Raw genomic sequence first — 26,943 nt, forward strand, 5'->3', positions numbered from 1 at the left:
GAGGTGATGAGGTTGTGGATGGTTTGCGAGATGATGGTTTGGTGCTCAGGGGTGGGGTCATGATCAAGGGGGCGGTAGGAGGAGGTGTCGGAGAGTTGGCGCCTGGCCTCGGCGATGTAGAGGTCAGTGCGCCATACTACAACTGCGCCTCCCTTGTCCGCGGGTTTTACGGTGAAGTTGGGATTGGAGCGGAGGGCTGCACGTTCTGCAGGGGAGAGGTTGGAGTGGGTGAGAGGGGTGGCGAGGTTGAGGCGATTGATGTCTCGACGGCAGTTGGAGATGAAGAGGTCAAGGGAGGGTAGGAGGCCTTGGGGTGGTGTCCAGGAGGAGGGGGTGTGTTGGAAGCGGGAGAAGGGGTCAGTAGAGGGAGGGTTAGGTTCACGGTTAAAGAAGTAAGCGTGGAGGCAGAGGCGGCGGAAAAACTGCTCTATGTCCAAGCATGAGCGGTATTCGTTGATCTGTGGGTGGAGGGGGACATTTTGGGAACGCATTAGGAGTGCTAAACAAGAAAGAGTGTACAATTTTGTTTTGTGCTCCAGCTTCTCGATTACTGAGGTTTGATTCGAGTCTACAGGGGTTGATGATAAGCTCTAGAATTTTGCTGTTATGGAATGCACCAAGTTTGGCGATAGACCATTATGTTCCAGCTGGCACGTTTTTGTGGCCTCCGCTTAACCGTGCCAGGAGGTTATTTACCAACCTGGGAAATAACCCTCGTGTCCTAGTTTCCCAGTGGCAGATGTCACCATACTACCAAGAACTGTGCCCTTGATACTGAAGGGCTTGGGAAATTCAGAGAATCACTACAGTGTAGCAGGCCAATCAGTCCATCCGGTAACCCTGCAGTTCCCATGGCCGATCCACCTTGCCTGCATGTCTTTGGGAGGAAACTCACACAGACACGGGGAGCATGTGCAAACTCCACACAGACGGTAGCTGGAGGGTGGGATTGAACCCGGGTCCCTGTTTCTGTGAGGCAGCAATGCTAACCACTGAGCCACCGTGCCGCCCATTCCTCTGGGAGTTACTCCATGCTCCTTTGCCTGCCCCTTGCTTAAAATCAGATTCACTCAGTGACGTTAGCCCCCATTGCTCAGCAGTGACCTTCTCACTTGTATCTGTGAAATCACTGTATGTTGGTAAATGTAGAAATGCAGGGGTGCAATTGTGGTCTGTGGGACCCTCTGGGAATTCAGGAGAGGTGTGCCAGTGTGACAAAAAAAAAACTTGATGATCGGTTTCAAAATCGTGCATTGTATTCACTCTAAATTTAAGTTGTGCTATATCTAATTCAGAGTTGAGCGGTGAAAAGTGTAGGAGGGTTTTGCCTCCAACTTTTACTGCATAGTCCTTCAGTGGACATTCTCTATCTCCTGAATTAGTCTTTTTTTTACAATAAATAGAATAATATAAAAGGATATACACATTTTTAGGAGTCAGAAGTATGTTTTGCTGTATGAGAGGCTAAAACGTTCCCACTGCCTCCTAATCCATTTGATTGTAAAGTTGGGAATTTGTGGAACTCTGTAGTTTTCGTTTAATATTCAGGAACCTGATGGATGCTCTTAAGAAATGACTTAAAAATTCCTTGTTGAATAAATACCAGCACATTGCAGTAGTTATTCCAGTAGATTGTGTGGGCTTGTATGTTCAAGGTAGTTTTTTTATTTGCAGGACGGCAAGCATAGGGGCTGAATGAGTGAGTTACCTCAGAGCCACGGTTCTGTTCCCGACATCTTATCCTTAACCTCTCCCAAGGGAGGCTGGCTGATGTTTTGTCCGCGTTTATCCCAATGGGAATCAGTGGCTTTACTGAATAAAATTCACTGTTAGTAGTTTGGGGGCTCTTTAACGAAAAGAGCAAGATGTATAGCTAATGAGCTTTGTCATGGTTGGCTGGTGCTGAATAATGTCTGTGTCTGATTGGTTTGTCTTGAAGCTGTGTGTGTGTATGTGTGTGTGTGTGTGTGGAACACACACTGCACATTCTCCATTGCTTTCCTGAACTGGCCTAGTAGCCCGTGGAGAGAACTAAAGACAGGAATGCAAGGTTAGTTCTTCCCTTCCCTTGCTGTCACAGTCCGTCTCTTGCGTGCGCTCTCTCTCTCTCTCTCCCTCTCTCCTGCTGTTCCTTCCCCTGTGCCTTTAGATGCGGCTCTTCAAATATTTGCAGTGTTCTTTTTACGCCATACTGATGTTGCAACGGTTGTAATTTGTGTGGGTGTGTGTGGGGTGTTGGGGGGGGAGGGGAATTGATTTCTTTTTCCCTTCCCTTGCTAAGGTCGGGGTGGGGTTGCAGCAGCTGGCTTGCTACTGTTCCTGCCGCTCTTTGAACACGGACATGAACAGAGGTTTCTGTGTACTCCTCGGAGCTTATTTGCAGGGAGGTTCCTGCCTTATTGTTGCAGAATGTCGGGCACCATGTTGCTGCTGAGATGCACACGGATAATTCAACAACTTAAGATTTTTTATTAACAAAAAAATCTGCAGTTCAAGGCCCAGATGTCGGATTGTAAATACGGTTTTAACATCCTGTTTTTTTTTTAAAATGAAGCGCATTTATTCTTTATCCCCCTCCTCATATGGTAGAATGTAGAAATGTGTCAAATATTTGCACAGGGATTTGAAAAAAAACTTTTGCAAGCAGTTAGATAAACTAAGTACTCTCTGTCAAATGAGCGTGGAGTGATTCTAAGTGCCCTATACAGCATATAAGCTGCTGTGTAACACTGTAGATACAGATCCCATGCATCAAGGGAAGAGAGAAAAATAAAATAATAATCAATTGGATTGCCTGTTAGTCAGGACAGCAGCAGCAAGCAGAGAGTACGGTGATTAACTCTTCTGTGCACTTGGTGATGTTTCCTTTCTGGCTCGGTTCTATACCAGTTGATGGGGGGGACAAATGTATAAATTTGAGGTTCTGGCAGTTTTCCTGTGGTTGGCTGTTCAGCTTGTGCAGTTAGTTGCTGGAGGGTAATTGGCTGGCTGGTTCTACTGATCAATTCTGTTTCAAGCATTCTTGCCCAAAATTGAATGGGCAGGGAGAAGTGTGTTAAATAACTTATCAAAAAGCAACATAAAATTATTCAGAGATGCTGGAGTCTGAGATAACAAGGTGTAGAGCTGGATGAACACAGCAGGCCAGGCAGCATCAGAGGAGCAGGAAAGTTGACGTTTCGGATCTGGACCCTTCTTCAGAAATGATAAAATTATTCATGTTTGAAAAAAAAATCGCCAAGTACCACACTTCATTTCAGTACTGTTAAATGTGTGGGGTGTTTCAATGCTACACTGGCACAGAATGTGTTTCAATGTTCTGTAATAATCCAACAATTGATAACTTATTCTAATATGCAGTAAGGTGACTCGCCAATAATGTGCAAGTGGTGTTTGCCCATTCTGAACTTCTCTTCTCCAATGTTGGAGCAAATTACTGGAATCTGTACTGAAAGCAAAAGCTGCTGGTGATCAGTGGCAGGTAGCAACGATGGAGAGAAAGCAAGCTCATGTTTGAGTCTAGATGAATCTCTTCTCCAGTGGCCACCTCTTGCTATTTTTGACTTTTTATTCCCACACCCATGCCATCACCCGATTCTACTGACCACCCAGTTTCTCTAATGGTTTCCTTGTTAATGGATATGGTGAATGGTTTTTCTTACCTTAGCACTCCCTCGCTCTCTCTCCCTTCTCAAATTAGAAACCGCCATTGATCCCACCTCTGTCCTTGTGAACTACTGCCCGTCTTTAGTGTCTACTTTCTCTCCAGTCCTTAACTGTGCCCAATTCCAAGCCTATCTATCCCAAGCTCCATATTTAAGTTCCATCGATCAGGTTTCTGCCCGGCCACGGTAGTACTGAAACCGTTCTCATCAACATCACAGAGCCTCCTAGTTAATTGTGATAACGGTTACTTTTTCCTGTTTGTCCTTCGGCCTGTGTGCAATCTTTGACAGGGTTGACTGCACCATCCACCTCTAATGTCTGTCCATCGTTGCCTGACTGAAACTGCATTTACCTAAGTTTTTGACTTTTAACTGTACAGACATAACTAGAGAACTGCCTGTAGAGATTTCTCTTCCTGCTGCTGCATCACTCAGTCTGCCCATTATCGACGGTTTGCCTTTGGTCACATTCTGCTGTTCTGTGAGTTGCCTGTCGGCGACAGCATTTTTCACACAACATCATAAGGCGACGTTGTGTGACAAAAGCACCTAGATCTCCTACTTCACCACTTAAATTGTTAGACCAGTTCTCTAAAATCCTAACTTTAAGTAAAAGTTTCCTCGAGTTATATACATTGCAAAGATTGAAGCCATTATCTTCAATCCCACCCTATTTCCGCACCACCCCCCAAACCCAACCCACGCAAATTCCATGTATCTCTGTGTTCAGTTTGAGGCTGAACTTTAGGGATTTTCATTTTTGATGAGTTTCCAATCACACGTCCAGGTCATCTGTCAGATCGCCTATTTACAAGTCTGTATCGTGTCCTAACTCTCTCTCCCTGCTTCACCTCGTCTGCTACTGAAACCCTTGACCATGTCTTTGTTACCTGTAGACCTCACGATTCTCAAACGCTTCTGACATTGGAATGTAATGAGCAGTGGAGCAGAGCTCCCTCAGTGCTGCTGGAACTCAGGACTTTGTAGCACCTTGGCTGGAGTTCTATAACGGGCAAGGTTGACACCAGTGAAACACTTACTCTGCTACGCTGTGCACTCTGGCAGTTGTGTACCAAGACATGTTGAGCTTCACCTGCTTTTGCTTTTATTTGCAGCCACGTTTTCTATCTCCGTATCGTCCTCCTTGCCAGTTCCTTGTTGCAGATCTTGCGCAACTTGTGGCAGCATCAAAATGCACGTGTCCGATTCATAAAAGAATGCTTTGTTAAAGTCATTTTTTTTTTCCAAAATAACAAAGGATTTTTCTGGCAACAAACCAGATGGATTTACTTTGGTATTCCCAATGGTGCTGAGATTATTAAGCTGGAGAGAGTTCAGAAGAGATTTGCCAGGATGTTGCTGGGTATGGAAGGTCTATAAAGAGAGGCTGGATAGGCTGGGAATGTTTTCACTGGAGCATAAAGGTTGAGAGGTGATCTGATAGAAGTTTATGAAATAGTGAGGGGTATAGATAGAGTTAATGGTTAGGTGTCTTTTCCCTAGGGTGGGGGATTTCAAGACCACAGGGCACATTTTTCTAAGGTGAGAGAAGAGCGATTTAAAGAAGACATGAGGGGCAAATTTTTTACTCAGGATGGTTTGTGTGGAATGATCGTCCTGGAGAAGTGGTGGATATGGGTACAGTTACATTTAAAAGACATATGGATAAGTTTTTTTTTCCAATTCATTTGTGGGATGTGGGCGTTGCTGGCTGGCCAGCACTTCTTGCCCATCCCTATTTGCCCTTGAGAAGGTGGTGGTGAGCTGCCGAATAGGAAAGGGTGGAGAGATACTGACCAGGAGCAGGCAGGTGGGACTAGTTTAGTTGGGGGTTATGTTCGGCATGGACTGTTTGGACCGAAGGGTCTGTGTCCATGCTATATGACTGTATGCTCTAAATGCATATTTGATCCTCTGTATCGTTGATTTCAATAATCCGATAGAAAGTGGGTTTGAGAGAGTGAACCTTCCATTAGAACATTTCACGATGACATAAATTTGAAAATGGTTTTTCAGGTTCTTTTGTAATTCACATATTTCAAGGTATGTTTAAAATAACTGTGCTGACAGCATGCTACATGAATAATAAGACACATCGGATATCTGATTTATCAGTGATTGTTTTGAGTGCCCTGTTGTGATGTGATAGTGTTGATCTGAAATAATAACTTGCATCATAACTGTGCATTGATCTAGAGTTTATTGAGTGCAATTTTTAAAAAAAATTATTTACTGCATTACTCTGCCAGAGACATGCTTACCAACTCCTCAAGAATTGGCCATTAAGTTGAAGGCTTATTGTATTTGAAGAGTAATTTCTGGAGTGAAAAAGGTGACACCTGCAGTCCCTTGTTGGCATACCTGCATTGTTCCTTTATAAATACTTGAAGGAGATCTGAGAGTTATGGGCAACAGGTATATGGAAACCCATCACCTCTCAATTCTCATTTAAACATCTTGACTTGTACATATGACTCAGCATCTGGAGCTGCCTACCCAGTAGTATTGTGGGAGTACCTCCACTATATGGACTGGAACAGTTCGGGAAGAAAGCCCACCTTTTTCAAGGCATTAGGAGTTGGCATGAAGTGCTATCCTTTCTGGCAATTCCCACATCCAAAGAATGAATTTTTAAAATCCTGTAGGTTTTGCAGGACTATTGTGCTGCCGTTTTGCAGCTTGGAGACACATCAGAGGTTTGTCAGACCAAGTGTGTAGCCCTTTTTATTGTAATAGCTTTATCAAATCCAGAAATCAAAGGTACTGAAAATGTATAGGGTGCAATTGATGCATTGATATTCACAACCATTTGAAAGTCAAATCTTCTTGTCACACCTTGGACAATATTGCAAGCTTTAAATTCCATCAGGTACTGCATTAAAAAGTGCAACAGGGTGTGTTTCTGTTCCAGAATATTAAATATTCAATAGTTTGAAGCAGTTTATTAATTCCCCCATTAAGGTTTGTTCTACATGTGATGTGATTTTTCTACAAAGTGAACATGCATCTCTACACCTGTGTGTATCCACACACACCAACTGTAATTGTACCTGTCAACACTGGGCAGGGAAGTGATGGCAGGCAGAGTTAACAAAAACACTGGGCTCACGGATGTTTTTATCCCTTCTATGCTATAATCAACCCATCCTGTCCGTGTCAGTCAACAGAAATCCGACTGTAATAATCCCGTTTTCCAGTTTGTCCCCCGTAGCCCTGGAGGCAATAGCGATGCAAGTGAATATCTAAATACTGATTTAAATGTTTCTGCCTCAGCCACCCTTGTGGGCACTGAGTTCCAGATTCCCACCACTGGGTGTTTTAAAAACAATATTTTCCTCGACACTCCTTTTACCTTTAAATCTTGTACCCGTTTTGTTTTGACCTATGTACTAATGGATAAAGTGCCTTTCTACCCATCCTGTCAATGCCCTTCATAGTCTTGTACATCCCTATCAGGTCCTCTCCCAACCTCACTGTTCCAAGGTAACCCCAGCTGATCCAATCTTTCCCGATACCTCTGACTTTCCAGCCCAGACAGCATCCTGGTACATCTCTTTTGTACTACCTCTCGGGCATCTCGTCCTTCCTACAATGCAGTGACCAGAACTGCATCCACTACTCCAGCTGTGATTTAACCAGCATTTTATACTGTTCCAGCATATGATTCTGTGCCTTGGCTAATAAATACGAGTATGCCTTCTCAATCACCAGATCTGCCTCCCTGCTAATTTCGCAGATCTGTCGAGATTCACGCCAAAGTCCCTCTGAAGTTGAGTACATTCCAGGGTCCTAACATTCATATTGTAACCCCTTGCCTTGTTCAAACTCCTGAAGTACAATACCTCATACTAATTTCAGGGTTGAATGCCATTTGCCACCACACCATCCACCTGACTAGTTGGTTGATGTTGGTTGCTTTAAATGTAGGGGGTAAGGTTCATTTTGCAACAAAATAGTTGATCATTTCAAACTGAGATGCACAAGTTCAAACAAGTCATCTAACGGGTTGACCTCCATCTAAAAAGACAATCCAGTAGATAATGGAAGCTCCAGTACATCTGCAGGAAGCCACAAGTAGTTATAGACGTATGCATACACACATATAAATGTACACACGCACATTATTCAGTGATATGAAGTGAGATTAAACAACGTAATTTATTACAGAGATGTCAAGTGCAATCGTTTCATTTTATTTTACAGATAAACCTAACAGCATTCTCCTTCTGGGATTTTGGGAGGTGAAGGCTGCTTGCCCCTGTGGGTGTTGTTGATCATATTAAACATTCGTAGTTTGTATATACTACCCCATCAAGGACTATGAGCTTAGGTTTGGGTTTGTTTGAAAACAAAGCTCAAGCTACACTAACCAGCAAGTGCTCTCACTGATGGATGTTAAGTAAATCTCCTCTGTTCCTCTCAAACCCTTCCAAGTTAGGACGATTGGAGTGAACTTCTGTCCCTCCTGTCCCATAAAATACTCCGAGTTGGGTGCAATTGAGAGTCAAGAGTCATACAACACAGAAACAGACCCTTCAGTCCAACCAGTCCATGCCGACCATAATCCCAAACTAAACTAGTCCCACCTGCTTGCGCTTCATCCATATCCCTCCAAACATTTCTTAGTCACGTACTTATCCAAATGTGTTTTAAACGTTGTAACTGTACCTGCATCCACTACTTCCTTTGGAAGTTCATTCCACACACTAACCACTCTGTGCAAAAAATAAATTTGCCCTTCATGTCTTAGGACATAGAACAGTACAGCACAGTGCAGGCCCTTCGGCCCACGATGTTGTGCCGATCCTTTACCCTAAACCTAAGGTCTATCTAACCTCCATCCCTACCTTATACTATCATCCATATGCCTATGTAATAGCCACTTAAGTGCCCCTAATGAGGCCAACTCCACTACCCTCTCTGGCATTGCATTCCACGCCCCGACCACTCTGAGTAAAGAACCTACCTCTGACGTCTTCCCTATATCTACCTCCACTCACTTTAAAACTATGCCCCCTCGTAATAGCTACCTCCACCCTAGGAAAAAGTCTCTGGCTGTCCACTCTATCTATACCTGTGATCATTTTGTACACTTCTATCAAGTCACCTCTCATCCTTCGTTGTTCTAAAGAGAAAAGCCCTAGCTCTGTCAGCCTTTCCTCGTAAGACCTTCCCTCCAATCCAGGCAACATCATGGTAAATCTCCTCTGCACCTTTTCCAACGCTTCCACATCTTTCCTGTAATGAGGCGACCAGAACTGGACACAATACTCCAGATGTGGCCAAACCAAGGTTTTGTATAGCTGGAGCATAACTTCACGGCTCTTGAACTCAATCCCTCTATTAATGAAAGCTAATACGCCATATGCCTTCTTAACAGCTCTATCCACTTGGGTGCCAGCTTTCAGGGAATTGTGGACATGAACCCTGAGATCCCTCTGCTCTTCCACACTGCCAAGAATCTTTCCGTTAACCCTGTATTCTGCTTTCAAGTTTGTCCTTCCAAAATGAATCATCTCGCACTTTTCAGGGTTAAACTCCATCTGCCACTTCTCAGCCCAGCTCTGCATCCTATCAATGTCCCTTTGTAACCTAGAACAGCCCTCCGCACTGTCCACAACTCAACCCACCTTCGTATCGTCCGCGAAATTACTAATCCACCCTTCCACTCCTACATCCAAATCAATTACAAATCTTTTTAAAATCTTTCTCCTCTCACCTTAAAAGTATGACCCCTAGACTTGAAATCCCCCACCTGTGGGAAAAGACACTTGCCTTTCACTTTATCTATACCCCTCATGATTTTATAAATCTCCATAATGTCGCCTGTCAACCTCCTACGCTCCAGTGGAAGAAGTCCCAGCCTCTCCTTATAACTCAAACCCTCCATACCTGGCAATGTCCTGGTAAATCTCTTCTGAACCCTCTCCAGCTAAATAATATCCTTCCTATAGCAGGGTGACCAGAACTGCAGACAGTACTCCTGAAGAGGCCTCACCGATGTCCTGTTCAACCTCAACATAATGCCCCAACTCCTATACTTGAGGGCAAAATTGAGTATTTGAATAATTGAGTCTGATGTTAAGGTTGAGGCTGCGAAAAGTTACTGAACCTGACATTGAGTGAAGGCATTGGTTAATATGGGGCATAGTGTAGGTTGGATTCAACTATTTAACACGCAGGCTTAATGAAGCCAGAAGAAATGCATTGAAACCAAGAGCTGTAGTGATTAGCTTCCTTTTTATAATAAGGGTCATAATTCTAACCTACTTGATTCTGAACTGTTCTGCTTACAAGAGTAGAGGATGCCAAGCCATTTGTATCCTGCCCTACTTCAATAGCCTGATAACACATTCTGCTGTAAATGTCGTGCAGTGGAGGCATGTTAACACCATTTGCCTGTAACTTGCTTCATAAGATCCTGATCCTTTCAGCAATTGCAATTGCCCTTCGAGCAAAGCAGTGTAAGAAAATAGAAATTTGGCTTTGTTCCAAGCCTTTCAGTATCTACTTCCAAAAGGAAGTATGTTATGAACTGGAGGAAGTTGGGCTTAGCCTGTTCAAACTGGCGTAGAGGACTTCCCCCGCCCACTGTGAGATGCTTAGATGGAAAATTGTGTGTATAAGGAGGGGGTGGCAGAACCCCATTCCCCATTTCACAGGGTTTGTATAGTTTGTATCGGTGTGTTTGGGCTGTGTGGGGAAAAAATGCCACAGGTCGATCCTCATGGCCTGACCTTGGGATTGGCTTGCATCTAGACTCTGTGGAATTTTATATTAACTCAGGCGTTTCTAGGACGAATACTGATGAGGATGCACTTGTTGATGAGGACGGTGTATGTCCATACAGTGTTGAATTTTTACATTGATTTTTAGAAAACGGGGCATGCTGTGGTAATTAAGATGTACCTGAGATGAAGGAAATGTATTCTGGGGAACTGCTGGTGAATTTGGGCCAATATTCATTGGTGGTTTGAATATTAAAGGATGATTGTCTGTGTGAATGCTAAAAGGATGTTCTCCCTTGTGGAACTTGGGGGCATAGTTCACAAATAAGAGGTCTCCCATTTAAGACAAAAACGAGGAGATGGTTTCCGAGGGTAGTTGGTCTATGGAATTGAATATTTTTAAGGCAGAGATAGTTAGATTCTTGAAGGCAGTCATAAAGACTATAGGTGGTAGACAGGGTTGTATAGTTAAGACTGCTATCAGATCAGTTTCGATGTTCTCAAATGATGGATGACATTCAAGGGGCTGAATGGTCTATTTGTGCTCTTAATTTCCAGGTTTGTTTGTATGTTAGATGTGCATTTTGCAGCGTATGATTCAGGAGCAAATGATTAAACATTATCGAGGGATATTTTGCTTACTTACACTGAAATAATTAATTCTGCAACATTTCTATTCACTTAACTATAGTTGTAGTTTCTTTAGAAGTCTTTAGGCCATAATAGAGTAGGATAATAGGTCGGCACAACATTGTGGGTTGAAGGGCCTGTACTGTGCTGTACTGTTCTATGTTCTAATCTCAAGGATTGCGTTTACATACGGTTACACAGCACAGAAACAGTCCCATTGGTCCAACACGTCCATTCTGACCAGGTTTCCAAAACTGAACTAGTCCCATTTTCCTACTTTTGGTTCAAATCCCTCTCAACCTTTCCTATTTGATGACAGCACAGTGTCCCTCTGGGCTCGTTTCTATATTTTGAAAGAAGTATCCAGCGTCCTTGCTATTTCAACCTAGTTCCATTTCAGACATTCACAGAGTCACCTATTTACATGATGCTGTATCATTGAACTTGATGGTATAAGAACATAAGAAACAGGAGCAGGAGTGGGCCATGGCTGATCTTTTCATGGACTTAGCCCCACTTACCCACCCGCTCACCGTAACCCTTAGTTCCTTTACTGTTCAAAAAGCTACCCAATATTCAATGAGGTAGCCTCAACTGCTTCACTGGGCAGGGAATTCCACAGATTCACAACCCTTTGGCTGAAGGAGTTCCTCCTATAGTCAGTCCTAAATCTGTTCCCCCTTCTTTTGAGGCCAAGCCCCCTCGTTCTAGTTTCACCTGCCAGTGGAAACAACCTCCCCACTTCTATCCTATCTATTCCCTTCATAATTTTATATGTTTCTATCAGATTCCCCCCCACTTTCTAAATTCCAGTGAGTATAGTCCCAGTCTACTGAGTCCCCCCTCATAACGCAACCCTCTCAATTTTGGAATCAACCTAGTGAACCTCCTCTGCACCCCCTCCAGTGCCAGTGCAGCCTTTCTCAAGTAAGGAGACCAAAACTGTACAAAGTACCCCAGATAAGGCCTCACCAATATCCTATACAGCTGCAGCATAACCTCCCCTGTTTTTAAACTCCATCCCTCTAGCACGATGAATCTGGATCAGTAGAATTTGTATCGGAGGATGCTGTCTGGAAGGGATTACTGTACTGGGTGGTATGATGAAACGGGATGAAGAGCAGTAGAGGTGCAGTCAATGTTGCAGGGTGCTGGCTAGGAAACGTTATTAAACTGAGTGGTGTATGGGATCGTTCCCATGCAACACTCAAACTGAAGGGCCAAATGAGCTCAGCAGCCTGAATCTTATGTGGGTTTTGTTTGATGTCTCACTGCTCCACAATAAGTGTGACAGGTCATAGACAATCATAATAACTTACTATTAAAGGAAGTTTACCACCGGATCTAATTCCATTTGTTTACCAGGCTGGGAGATGTCCTGAGGAAGATGATAGAATTAAGGGAAGGATGGAAATAATCAGTTAGTAGCCTACTAAATGTCTCCACCCAAGGCTGATGGAAATAAATCAGGACAGAGCAGTCAGCCAGAGCAGTGGCAGGAATCAGATCGACAAAGCAACGGCTGGAAAAGTCAAGTTGAGGTATTGCAGGTTTCCAATTTCGGTTCAGTGCTTTGAGGGGAGAAAGCTCAGCTGTCTGCCAGTGGGTGTGTGTAGATTTGCCTCGGAGGGTGGAGGTGCCTGGCAGTTTGCCTGTGGGAAAGTGTCTGTGTATGTGCAAATACCTTGCCTGAGGAAGTACAAGTCTGCGGCTTGGTGTGTGTTCCGGCTTTTAGTAATGACTTGTTGCCTTCCACATGGTCTTTCTGCCGAAATCTGTGACGTGAGTTATTAGTGGAGATTTTGAGAAGAGAGCTGACTTGAGGTTTGGTTTGGTTTGCGTTTTTTGAAGGACAAGATCCCTCGTACAAATCGTATTGTTGACTCAGCCTAATTACAGTTGAACTGTTTTAAATTTGCTTTTGATTTTTATTTTTGGCTTCTTTCATTCACAATTGTCGACTTGTGCTTCACTGTTACTGGGTCAGATGTCTGGAACTGCCTCCCTAACAGCACTGTGGGCATACCTTGGATGGAATTCCCAAGATCTTATGTCGTCTAATCAACCTGTTTGAACATGCTACGGCACACAGGTGGAGCTTAAATGCTGGTCTTTTGGCCCAGCCTATGCTTTAATCAGGTAGGGCTACTACCAGTCTGCCACAAGACCCGAAAAGCACATGTCTGTAAAGAAACCAACTCTAACACAAAGAATGGCATTGCATCCAGTCTCACATCATAGCTTTAACAATGTGTCTGCACAGTTTTGAATCAGGGACCATGTGCATTTGAGGAGCATGTGATAGCCACTACTCTGCAGAAACATGGTGCTCCAAGACCTTTTGATACCTTGCCTGACTGGCCATTCATCATTATGAATATCTGACTCCAAACTCCAATCCAATGGATACAAGGAAGCACATGCTTCTCCCTTCTGTATACCTTGTTAGTATATGAAAGGAGAGCACAAGAAAAGACCTGTTAGTTCATCAAGGCTATCCTCCTCTAACGTTGGCACTGAATCACCTAAACCCCATGTTAACTGTGTCTCCATGCAACATCCCTGGAGAGGGAGAAAAAAATCTTAGGCTAATTCCAAACGAAAAAGATCTCCAGTTTCTTCTCAGAATCTTCCACCCCTGAAAGCAATGTTGTAAGCTGAGGAGACCACAGTGAGTGAGAAATGCGATCCCCAGTAAACCGCCCACCTGCCTTGTGCCTTCGTTGGGGGGGACTGAATGCTGCAGGTAAACCTACATTTTCAGCAGTGGTCATGCTGCAGTGAAGTGTCAGTTCCCACGGCAAATTGGTTGACAAATGCACAGTGTAGCTTAGCCATAATGTTCAGCATTCCTATAGCACTCAGCAAGGATACTACACAAATGTCCCACTGACTGCCTATGCTGAGTTTGTACGTTCTCCATGTGTCTGTGTGGATTTCCTCCGGGTGCTCCGGTGTCCTCCCCCAGTCCAAAGATGTGCAGGTTATGTGGAGTGGCCATGCTAAATTGCCCCGTAGTGTCCAGGCATATGCAGGCTAGGTGGGTTAGCCATGGGAAATGCGGGGTTACAGGGATACGGTGGGGAGGTGGGTGGGTCTGGGTTGGATACTCTTTGGAGGGCCTGCTTCCACACAGTAAGGATTCTATGATTGTATGATTTGAGATTTGTTACAGCAAAATATTCTGTGCAGGGTCTAGGACCACTTGATGGGACAGTGCATACAGAACATTTAGACCCAAGCCGCAAGATAATACATTTGCCTGTGGAAATGCACCAATTGAGGCATCCAAACATTCAGAAGAAGAAGGTCATTTGGTCCATGGTGTCTCTGTTGGCTTATTGGTAGATTTGGACAATACAACTACCGCTCACATTTCCCTGTGCTGCTCCCTGCTCATTCTAACACATTACTGCTCCCACCCCTGCCCTGGAACAGCTGCTGCTTGGAGTCACTTCTTGTCACCTACTTAAAAGGGAAGTGACCCTAAATATTTTTTTTAACATATTCTTTCATGTGATTAGAGGGTCATTGACGAGGCCATTATTTGTTGTGCAACTCTAAGTGCCCTTGAGAAGGCAGTGGTGAGTCATTGAGTCATACAACAGAGAAATGGACCCTTCAGTCCAACCAGTCCATGCTGACCATGGTTCCAAACTAAACTAGTCCTACCCGTCTGCGCCTGGCCCATATCCCTCCAAACCTTTCCTATTCATGAACTTATCCAAATGTCTTTTAAATGTTGTAATTGTACCCACAACCACCACTTCCTCAGGAAGTTCATTCCACATGGGAACCGCTCTGTGAATAAACATTGCCTCTCATCTTTACCTTAGAAATATTCCCCCAGTCTTGAAATCTCCAAATTAGGGAAAAGACAGCTACCATTAACCCTATCTACACCCCAGATGATTTTATAAATCTCTGTAGGGTTACCCCTGAACCTCTTACACTCCAGGGAAAAAAAGTCCCAGCCTATCCAGCATTTCCTCAAACCCTCCATTCCTGGCTTCTTGAGCTTTTAGTGTTGGCAGTGGGTAGGTAAACCCTCAGTGCTGTTAGGGAGGGAGTTCCAGCCATCTGACCCAGTAACGGTAATGGAACAGTGATATAGTTCCATGTCAGAATGGTGAGTGGCTTTGACGCTCCCTTTGCATCTGCTGCTCATATCCATCTAGTTGGTAGAGATGATGGGTTTGGACGATGCTGTTGGCAAGTTGCTAACAGTTCTACAATGTGAGCATTTCCTCTCATTATTGGTGTTCATCTGTTAAAGTTGCAGGGTGAGTTTGCTTCAGTTGTGAAAAGTTGCTATGAAGCACTCGGTAAACTCCTCAGTTTTAAGGGGAAGGAGGTAAAAGAGGTATAATTCAAGTCAGGCACATTGTCACGTTTAAGGTATGGCACTCTGGTTTGGCTTCAGCCAGCCTTCCACTTCCTTGTGAATGGAATTTTGGGTCGAAATGCAATTGCAGTTCAAATATGAAATCTCCAGACAGCGACCAAAAATAAGTTGTATTTAAACTCTGAATCACTGCGTGGCTAATTAACGAAGAGGTTTTTAAGAATTCTGCTGGAATGTAATTGGTGTCCCGCACTCTGTCTCCTGCTGTTTCAACTCAAGGTGCCTGGAGGCCAATTTCATCAACCCAACTCCGCCCGAGCTGAGATCTTCCATGCCTCCGCACAGTAGGCAGTGAACAAGGGACTGTTGAGCTTGTAAATAAACTTCAATTCAAATTCAGCCTTAGAACATAAATACTCAAACAAATACGAGGCAAAGTTCAGGCTCAAGTTAGAAGATTGATCAGAATCTGTACTTTTGAGGTAAAAGACAAAATGTCTATTTCTAGAGCCAGGTTAAATGCTTTGTTGGGAGAATGTAGGAGCCTATAGAGGGATGACCTAATTGGGTTGAATGGTTGCCCTTATTTGTTTAGATCTTTGCAGTAATGTTGTACCTGAGACTATAAGGAAAGTAAGACACCCCCACAGCCCCAACGTAGACAATTGGAACAAAGCAGAGATTTGATCTGGCAACTTTCCATTTGCACAATAATTAAGTTGGTTGTTCCTTCACTGGCGAAATCTAAAGGTTTATCTGCTGTCAACGTTCCTTTTTAGATGTTTTTAATCAACCTGTTCAGACATTTCATGACACACATCTCAAACAAGTGGGACATCGAGCTAGACCTCCTGGTCCCACCGGTGGTGACATGACCACTGTGTCACAAGAGCCTCATTCAGTTCCATTCTACTGCATTGTGATGTGAAGTCAACAAGTGCTGAATTTGCATGCACCTAATTTTTTTATTTTCTCACCTGAAATGTTAGTGGCAGGAACGGTGAAAATGCTGAGCCATTTGCATATGTACTTTGCAGGTACTTTACTCCAGACTGATTTTCGGGAAACTTGTATATTGAAAGATCACAATTCTATTCATTATGAATGTTGGCTAACACTGCACCTGTGCAATTTCTTTCCCCCAAATCCATTCAGGCATTAAAGAGAATGAGAATCAAAGTGCTTCATTCTAGTCTGAACTATTGTACAAAAACAGGCACAGGAACGTGAGAATGGCCCAAACGTTATCATAGAGTCCCTACAGTGTGGAAGCAGGCCATTTGGCCCATCGAGTCTACACCGGCCCTCCCAAGAGCATCCCACCCAGACTCACCCCTCCTACCCTATTCCCTTAACCGTGCATTAACCATGGCTTACCCACTTAGCCTGCACATCCCTGGGCACTACGGGCAATTTAGCATGGCCAGTCCACCCTAACCTGCACATCGTGTGGGCGGAAACTGGAGGAAACCCACACAGACACAGGGAGAATGTGCAAATTCCACACCACAACTGCTCAAGGGTGGAACCGAACCCCAAGTCCCTGGCGCTGTGAGGCAGCAGTGCTAACCACTGAGCCACCTGATAGCTGATCTTGCACCTAACACCCTTTCCCACATTATTTCATTTCCTTTGATATCTTTATTATCTAGACCACGTGCAGATAATTTCATATGTTTATGAAGGCTTCTGAGCCCATCTGATTTCAACTGTAACTCTCATGATCTGTTGTTTTTTGTTGCAGTGTTAATTTTAATGTTGCTTGGCTGAGACAGGAAAGACTTCTTGTGTTACCTGCAAACTGAAGTGACCCTGGTTCGGTGGGTTGAATCTCAGGAATACTCAGTACTGAGGCAATTCTACTATGTGCCCAAATACCTGCTTCCCTCTGCCAGCAAGGCAGTTAGCCCACCTCTTGTCTTGAAACCCCAACCCTAAGGAAAAGACATCTTATATTCACCTTTATTTTATTCCCCACATGATTTTATAAACCTCTACAGATTCACCTCCTCAACCGCCTATGCTCCAGTGAGAAAAGTCCCAGCCTATCCAGCCTCTCCTTATAACTCAAAAGCTCCATGACCCCCAACCCTGGTAAACTTGAACTCTCTCCAATTTAATAATATCCTTCCTAAAACAGGATGACCAGAACTGGACACAGGAGTCCAGAAGAGGCCTTACCAATGTCCTCTACAACCTCGACATGACATCCCAACTCCTCTACTCAAAGGTCTGAGTAATGAAGGCAAGCATGCCAGATGTCATCTTAACCAGAAGAGGCCTCACCAACATCGAGCGAACCATAGAACGACAATGGCAAGGAGGTTTCATGATGCATTGGCAGTACCACATCCCACCCCCCCACCCACCCACCCCCAAAACTTTTGGCCAGAGGCCTGGGTTTCAGTCCCACACCGGAATTATTGTTATCGTAGCATGCTCCAACAGGCTGAGTGTCAAGTGGCAAATCCTTCCAATACCCTTGATGTGAAGCATTGAGAGCAGGAGCCTTTCTTGGTAAAATTAACTGAACAGAGTTTTTGATGAAGTCTCATCAGCAGAGTCCATAGTTTGAGCCTAATGTAAATATTGATTGACTTTTTAGTTATGTAGTCATGAAATCACAAAAGCATAGTGTACTGATTACGATCCTTTGAATAATGGAATGAAAATGCTTATTATTTATTAATACAATTTACATTTATGTGCACATTTAGTCTTCAATTGATCAATATTGTGGAGGCATACAACATTTTGTCGGTGGCTATTGGGCCTGTACCTTGTTGCTGACCCCTTTATAAAGAGCTGCTCATCTAGTCTCGCTGCTGTATTTTTAATGTCCCCCCCACCCAACCAAATTCTACAAATGTTTGGTTCTTAAATACCTCTCCAATTTGCATGTCCTTTCACCACCAATTCAAGCTTGGCATATTCCAGTAAAGCAGTCATAGAGGTGTAGAGCACAGAAACAGACCTTTTTGTCCAACTCGTCCAGATAACCTAAATTAATCTGGTCCCATTTGCCAGCATTTGGCCCTTAACGCTCTAAACCCTTCCTATTCATGTACCCGTCCATGTCTTTTAAATGCCTCTTAAAAGTCCTCTTGGGGAAAGGAAGGTAAGAATTGTAGAGGGGAAATGGGTAACGTGAGTAGGGTAAAAATCCAAGGGTGATTGGCACTGGGGGCTTCATGAATTCTGTGAAAGGCTAAAGGATGTAGGAGTCATATGCTGAACTTGCTACAATAATTGATTTGGACTGAGCAAAGGTATGCAGTTAATTGCCAGATCTATTATCCTTTACAACCCTTTTTGTTTACTTCAGATACATAAAATTTTAACATTACCATTTAAACTTTTCAACATTCCTAATGCTTCTGGTGGTGTAATGGATCATGAAAGTGAAAGATTAATGAAGGTGGCATTAATGTTAGGCCTGGAGGTGTTCCTTGTTGATTGCAGTATTGGAGAACTGGCTGAAACAGGATGTGTATTATATCAAATAGAAAAAGACTTTTAGCCTGTGTAAAACTGCACATAAATTGCTTTTTTGTATTCATTTATGGGATGCGTGCGTCACTGGCTGGGCCTGCATTTGTCACCTATTTGTGATTGCCCTTGAGAAGGGGGTGGTGAGCTGCTGCTGTCCTTGGGTTGGAGGAGCACTATTGTTACGGAGGGAGTGCCAGGAATTTGACTCCGACTATAAAGGAATGGCAATGTGATTCCAAGTCAGGGTGAGGTGTGACTTGGAGGTGAACCTGCAGCTGGTGGTGTTCCCAAGTATCTGCTACCCTTGTCATAGAGTCATACAGCACGGAAGCAGACCCTTCGGTCCAGCTAGTCCATGCCCACCTGCCCATATCCCTCTAAACCTTCCTTATTCATGTACTTATCCAAATGTCTTTTCAATGTTGTAACTGTACCCACACCCACCTGTTCCTCTGGAAGTTCATTCCCCACGCGAACTACTCTCTCTAAAAATTTGCCTCTCGTGTCTTTTTTAAATCTCTCTCCTCTCACCTTAAAAATATGCCCCCTAGTCTTGAAATCCTCCACCCTAGGGAAAATACACCTGCCTTTCAACTTCTCTATACCTCTTGTGATTTTGTAAACCTCTAAGGTCACCCCTCAACCTCTTGCTGTCCAGTGAAAAATGTCCCAACCTATCCAGCCTATCTTTATAACTCAAGCTCTCCATTCCCAGCAACATCCTGGTAAATCTTTTCTGAAGCCTCTCCAGTTTAATAATATTCTTATAGCATGGTGACCAGAACTGGACACCAAACTCAAGAAGAGGCCTTACCAATGCCCTGTACAACCTCAACATGATATTCCAGCTCTTATATTCAGTTGTCTGAGCAATGAAGGCAAGCCTGCTAATTGCCTTCTTAACCACCCTATCTACCTGTGACACACATTTCAAAGAAGTAAGTAACCTAGGTCTCTGTTCTACAATACTACCCAGGGTCATAACTTGAATTAGAAATGTCCTGCTCTTGCATTTTGGTAAAACAAACAATACCTTGCATTTATCCAAACTAAACTCCATCTGCCATTCCTCAGCCCATTGACCCAGTTGATCAAGATCTCTTTGTAATCCTAGATAAAATTTTTCACCGACCACCAATTTTGGTGTCATCCTCAAACTTACTAACCAAGCCTCATATTGTCATCCAAATTATTATCATCCAAATATAAATGACCAACAAAAATGGAGCCAGTACTGATCCCTGTGGAACACCGATGGCCACAGGCCTCCAGTCTGAAAAACAGCCCTCCACCATCATCATCCTCTGTCCCTTACCATCTCTCCCTGAATCCCATGTGATCTAACTTTACTAATTAATCTACCATGCGAAACCTTGTCAAAGGCTTTAGTAAAGTCGATGTAAACAACGTTTACTGCTCTGCCCTCCTCGGTCTTTTTGGTTACTTCCCCAAAAAACTCAAATCGAGTTTGTAAGACCTGATTTCCCACACACAAAGTCATGCTGACTGTCCCTCGTCGTTCCTTGCCTCTCCAAAAGCACGTAAATCCTATCTTTCAGAATCACCTCCAGCAACTTACCCACCATCGAAGTCAGACTCTCAGGTCTGTAGTTCCCACATTCCTCCTTACAGCCTGTCTTAAAGGCACAGCAAAGGCCTTACTTTAGTTCACCAGCACCTCAGCTGTGGTTATAGATGACACAAATATTTCTACAAGGGGTCCAGCAATGTCCTCCCTAACTTCCCACAACGTCCTGGGATACACTTGATCAAATCCTGGGAAATTTACACACCTTTGTTTTCAAAGGTCTCCAGTGCTTCCTCTTTTGTAGTGTGAACTGTTTTCAAAACATCAATATTTATTTCGGTGAGTTCTCTAGCTTCCAGTTCTCCTTCAAGGTGGGAGGCTTGTGGCCTTAGAAGGACGAACCTAGTGATGTTACTGCAGTGCATCTCGTAGATGGTAAACATCTGTGGCATTGTGCACTGGTAATGGAGGGAGTAATTGTTGATGGTGTTGATTGGATGCTAACCAACTGCTTTTTTTTCTGGATGACTTCCAGGAGTATTGTTGGAGCTGCAGTCATCCATGCAAATGTATTCCATCACACTTTTGATTTGTTTCTTGAAAATGGTACAGTCCACCCTCCCTGATCTGTACAAAGTAAGAAAGAAATCTTTGTGTTATAGAGCATCTTTCACTATCTCAGGCTGTCCCAACACAATTATTAATGAAGATCGTTTGAGTTGTAGCCATTGTAGTAGAGTAAAAAACAGGCAGTTGGTATCTAACTTGGGCTCCATGTTTAGATGCTGATTATCCTGCTGTCCTAAATACCTCATCAATATTTCCAATACTGACTCTTTTCTCCAAATTGTTCAGTTCCTGTTTGAGCTGAATCGTCCTCGTTTGCAGGTGAGTCATTTTGCCCAAGAGAGTCTCTTCAGGAGCTGAGTTATTAGACTGCCAATTGTATTTTTCAGAATTATCGAATCCTTAAGATGTGGAAGCAGGCCACTCAGCCCATCGAGTCCACGCCCTCCGAAGAGCATCCCACCCAGACCCACCTCTCCTCACTCTATCCGTGTAACCCTTCATTACCTAGGGCTAATCCACTTAGCCTACAAATTCTTAGACACTATGGGCAATTTAGCATGCCCAATCCACCGAACCTGCGCATCTTTGGACTTTGGGAGGAAACCAGAGCACGCGGAGGAAATGTACACAGACACTAGGAGAATGTGCAAGCTCCACGCAGACAGTCGCCCGAGGGTGGAATTGAACCCAGGTGCCTGGCGCTGAGAGGCAGCAGTGCTAACCACTGAGCCACCATGTCAGCCTAGGTATCTATTTGGTTGATTCAGCTGGACTTAGTTCCAGAGGTATTCTGTGTATGCTGATACATGGAAGCTCATACTATTCAGTACTCAGTGCAGAAATTGCATATTCAGTGGAAGAATTGGCCTCTGCTCGGCAGGGTTAGTCATAGGACCTGTTGGGTCAGGTTCCTGTTCATGCCACCCATTCCGAGTCCCCTATTGGATGAGCTTGTGGGTATTGATGCACAGTGAGGATCAGACTGGGCTCACCTCACGTATGGACTTTGAGTGGTATGTTTATGTCCCCTGAAATTATCTGTTCAAGAGTAAAGGTTTTGGATGTGGGAACCATACGCGGGGAGCTACGTCTCACTGGAGGTCAGTGCTGTCGGGAGCTGAAGGACATAGCTGACATACTGTCTTTACTTCATGGCTCTGTTTTTGACTTTGGAGCTACACCATAACACCTATGCAAAATGGCAACTCTCCACAGTGTTCTCAGTAACTTAATCGCACACTGGACTCCAGCTGCCACCCCCCTCCCCTCAATCAGCATATTCTGTTCGCAACTGCCTTGCATTCTGTGGTGTTGGGAGTTGATTTCACAAGAGTTCCTAGTGCTGTGCTAAAGTAGTTAGTTCACTGTGCGCATAAATTGGGCATCGTGTCATGTTAATCAACAAATGTGAGAGCAGCAACCAATTTCTGCTCTCATCTTAAACCTACAGTGGCCAAGGAATGGAATGAACCTTCATCTTTTGGCTAGAGTCAGCACAGGCACAGCTTGACCTCCAAATAGCATGATGATAGTTATCCTGGTTCACCGTGTGTCAAAGTGGCTGTTCTTCACAAGATCGTCATTGCTCAGCTATTGACTGTCCTCCCATGGCTGTGCCACACTTCTGTATATACCCTTGATTGTCATGCCTCTGTGAAATTTTTTCATACCATGTACTAGCTGACTGTTGTACTTAAAGGTGTACATTTTTACTTCATAATTTTGGTTGAAAGAATAACTGTTCTGAAACAGGGTCCATTTTTCTCTGAAGGACTGGCCAGCATGTTTCAGACTTTTGTGGTTCATTATAATTGTGGGATTTTGTCTAGCCTAGTAGGGTGGCACAGTGGCTCATTGGTTAGCACAGCTTCCTCACAGCGCCAGGGACCCAGGCTCGATTCCAGTCTCTGGCAACTGTGTCTGTGTGGAGTTTGCACGTTCTCCCCATGTCTGCGTCGGTCCCCTCTGGGTGCTCCAGTTTCCTCCCACTCTCCAAAGATGTTCAGGTTGTGTGAATTGGCCATGCTAAATTGCCCAGGGATGTGTAGGCTAGGTGGATCAGCCATGAGAAATGCAGGTTACAGGGAAAGGCGGCGGTGGGTCTGGGTGGGATGCTGTTCAGAGGGTCAGTGTGGACTTGATGGGCCAAATGGCCTGCTTCCACTCTGTAGAGATCATAGATCATAGAATCCCTACAGTGTGGAAGCAGGCCCTTCGGCCCAACAAGTCCACACCGACCCTCAACACATCCCACCCAGAGATTCTATGGTTTATGGTCCTTGCTGACATGGTCTTTCTGGCTGATATCTAACACACTTTTTTGTGCAACGAGGTGTGTCTGGTGAAAAATAGATCATTTACCAAGTCATTGTTAACTAAATCAGATTGGAAAAGTTCAGTCCGTCTTGACATGCCACTCTCTTCCAGATTCTGTTGAGTTTGATTCCAAGTGAAGCATCAGTGAGACCTAGGCTAGTCCACTGAAGGAGAGTGCGACAAATGTACAAAATATTTTGTCTCTAACCTCAACACTTTCCATGACCTTGCTGAGTGAGACAGGAATGTGTTGTATTTATACAATGTGTTTATAATAAATACCTGTTAAAGGCTTTAGTGCTCAAATTAAATATTTCACTAACATTAATAAACACCTTGTGCTTGTCTCCCTTGCAACCTGACATCAAAATTATTCCATTTAATGCATCTTGGCCTTCATTTGGATTTATTCTTTTCTAATTTACAGTCCAATGTATCATCCTCTGTAACTATGTCCAGTCCATGACAGCCCTTGTTCTGCCAATCAATGCTTCTCTGTCTTATTCTGCACAGTTGCTTCCTTAACAGGTCACTCCCAATGCCTTAAGTCATATTGGAGAAGTCATATTAGCCTACCCCTGCCATATAGAAATTAGTCTGTGCTTCCAGGCATTAACTTTCATTCATATGCATGTGTGTCATGGATAGTATTTGTTTTCTTGCTTCCTGTGATCAGTGTGTTTTATATGTAAGGTGTGTGTATTTATGTGTCCTTAGAATGATTGTCCAAATTAAATTATTTCGAGCAGCCAGTTTTTTAGTGAGTTTTTCGAGAAAGTATTATCACATACTTACTATAGATATTTAAAAACCAATAAACACAGTCTCTCACGGATTAAATACCTTGAAGATAAAACAATTCAATTACTATGGATTGTCTCAGTCTCTCTCTTTTGTAGCAGTACTGTAGTTTCTTAGATGAGTTGACACATTTTGACGTGAAAAGCAGAGGACTCTTAATTTGTGATGGTTCTTGTGGTTGAATATCCAGGTGTTTGTTTCTGAGGTAAACTCAAAGTTGGAACAAACTGGGGAGGGCCTTCTCTTTCTTTCAAGGTATTGCTACATAATACCCTGGCTGCTCAGTTAACTTGCAGCTGGATTGGTGACTTTCTGAAGGAGCATCTCTGCAGGATAACCTCTTGCCGTTATTTTGAAGGTAGAAAATAAAATGACTTCCTCGCCATGTGATCCGTACAAATTTAAAACTCAGCCTTGATGCGAGCTATTGACTGGGGTCCAGGCATTTGTAATGGTACAATCAGAAAAATTACTGTTTGGTTTTCTGAAAATGAGAAAATGCCAAATTTCAAACTTGCAGCCTTGAAAGTAGAAAAATGTTCCAGGGAAATTTATAGGGGCATAATTGTGCAAAATCTGAAACTTAAAGAAACATTAAGACAGGTGACCAGGTTTTTATGAGGTGCTTAAAGAGACTAGTATAAAGGAGGGAGTTCTAGAGTTTACAATCTAGGCAGCCACATGCACCATTTTAGATGTGTAGCAGGTTGGAAGTGGGCACGAGGCCAGAGTCGGAAGTTTGCAGCCCTGGAGGAAGTTGGAGAGAAGTCACTGATGGATTTGTGGCCAGTGAATTTTAAACTCTCTATATTGAGACTAGCACAGATGAGCAAACATGGGGAATTCTAAATAGGCCGTGTTTCTGACCTCTGTCACCACTCGCTGGAGTGAGAATATGCGCAGTCAAAGCATTTCTTTTAAGGTCTATCTGCAGCAAACTAAATGTAAATAAGGCCATCAGGGCCTGAGGAACACCAGTACATTTGAGAGGATTCCTTCTATAACAGTTGGCATAAGCTGTCTCTGGTCTTTCATGCTGATGGTAGCAAACCTTCCGTAAGGAGTAGTTTTTGGGAAGTGACATTTCCAGCCAGCACTCCTCTCCCTTGTCACATTATGTCAGACAAACAGTGAGTTTTTAAGTGCAGCCTGTATGGCTACATTTCATTAAAGGTATGTCCATGAGTCTTAGAGTCATACAGCATGGAAACAGACTCTTCGGTCCAACTCCTCCACGCCGACCAAGTTTCCCAAACTGAACTAGTCCCATTTGCCTGTGTTAGGTCCATATCCCTCTTAACCTTTCCTATCCATGTACCTGTCCAAATGTCTTTTAAGTATCTAGAATTAAGAATTTAACAATGACCGTGAATCCATTGTTGATTGTCAGAAAAACCCATCTGGTTCATTAATGCCCTCAGGGAAGGAAACTGCCATCCTTACCTGGTCTGGCCTACATGTGACTCCAGACCCACAGCAATGTGGTTGACTCTTACCTGCCCTCTGGGCAATTAGGGACGGGCAATAAATGCTGCCTGGTCAGTGATACCCTCATCCCATGAATGAATAAAGAATAAAGTAAATGTTGTAACTGTACCTGCACCTACCACTTCCTCTGACAGTTCATTCCACAAATGAACCACCCTCCGAATGAAAAAGTTGCCCCTCAGGTCCTTTTTAAATCTTTCTCCTCTCAGCTTAAACCTACGCCCTCTAGTTTTGAACTCACCTGCCTAAGAAAAAGACTTTTGCTATTCCACCTTATCTATGCCCCTCATGATTTTATAAACCGCTATAGAGTCACCCTTCAGCCTCCGATGCTCCAGTGGGAAAAAAAGTCCCAGCCTATCCAGCCTCTCCTTATAACTCAAACCCTTGAGTGTTGTGTCCAGTTCGATCACAGCAGTGTCCTATCTTCAGTATTGTGAATACGCTGTGGTCTAAATATTCCCCAGAATGCTTCCCTCTAAAGGTGGGAAATAAAACTGTTTGAAAACAGTTAGCAGTTGTGTTTCTTCAAGGTGGGTGATCTTTAGGGTCATTTCATGGATAGCCTCCATATCCCTGGGGCAGAGGATAAGGAGGAAAATGGACAGTGTTCCATCTCCTGATCCCAAACCATCAGTAACTTGTGTTTCGTATGTCCACTGATATGATGTGAAGGCCATACACTGCATTGACATCAACAACCAATTTGTTAAGAGTTCACTTGCATGTGGCAGATTTGACTGCTTGCTGGGAATTCATGCATATGGACCTGTACCCCAGCATTAGTGGGTGCGATTCACCACTGAAGATCATACCAAACAATATTGAATTGATCCACTTGCCAGGTTTCACAAGCCATTTATTGGTACCATTGCAACTTCATGAATCACTAACTATAAGAAGTCCCTTGAGAGTGCCCACTTCCATGGAGCAGATACGTGCTCTGAGCATTGGGATTTCTGTTCTTGTGGCAGAGCCAACTTGAAGTTGCATGAACCAAAAAGGCCTTCCTCTATCTTCTGGTTTGTTGCTTTCCTCCTCACCTGTCCCATTCACTCTCTCAGCAAATGTTTGGGAGAGGGAGGCAGGGAGTGGGCTTGGCTGGGAGCGTAAAGTTCAGTGAGTTGGGAAGGAGAAAAATCAGTTGAAAGAATTGACGTCCCATTTGTGGATTTAATTTTGAGTTATTTCATTTATGAATTCAGAAATGTACAGTGTTTTGATTTGCAAGCGATAATGTTTTCTTGTCTGACGGAAGAGCTCCTACAAAACCGAAGCTTTTGGCAACAATTCACTTAAAAATTGTTGCACTTAGGATTGTAACCACAAGGGTGTTCTTCGCCAGAATTCCAAAATTCTGTTTTGTGGATTGACTTCTGA

The 26,943-nt window shown here is 43.7% G+C and overlaps 1 protein-coding gene across 4 annotated transcripts in view; it reads left to right on the forward strand.

The window, feature by feature from the left end:
* LOC109937286 (C-terminal-binding protein 1-like) overlaps positions 1-26,943 on the forward strand; it is an 80,879-nt gene that overhangs the window by 21,607 nt on the left and 32,329 nt on the right. The window contains exon 1 of one of the 4 annotated variants that reach the window (XM_048603530.1): positions 1,957-2,050. The exons of the other annotated variants lie outside the window; for them this stretch is intronic. Coding sequence (XP_048459487.1) covers positions 2,044-2,050 — 7 coding nt within the window. The 5' untranslated portion in view covers positions 1,957-2,043. Of the gene's footprint in view, positions 1-1,956; positions 2,051-26,943 lie in introns of those variants that run through there. 4 annotated transcript variants of the gene reach the window in all.

Source organism: Rhincodon typus, chromosome 12, assembly GCF_021869965.1.
Source record: "Rhincodon typus isolate 14 chromosome 12, sRhiTyp1.1, whole genome shotgun sequence".
Classification (NCBI taxonomy): Eukaryota; Metazoa; Chordata; class Chondrichthyes; order Orectolobiformes; family Rhincodontidae; genus Rhincodon; species Rhincodon typus.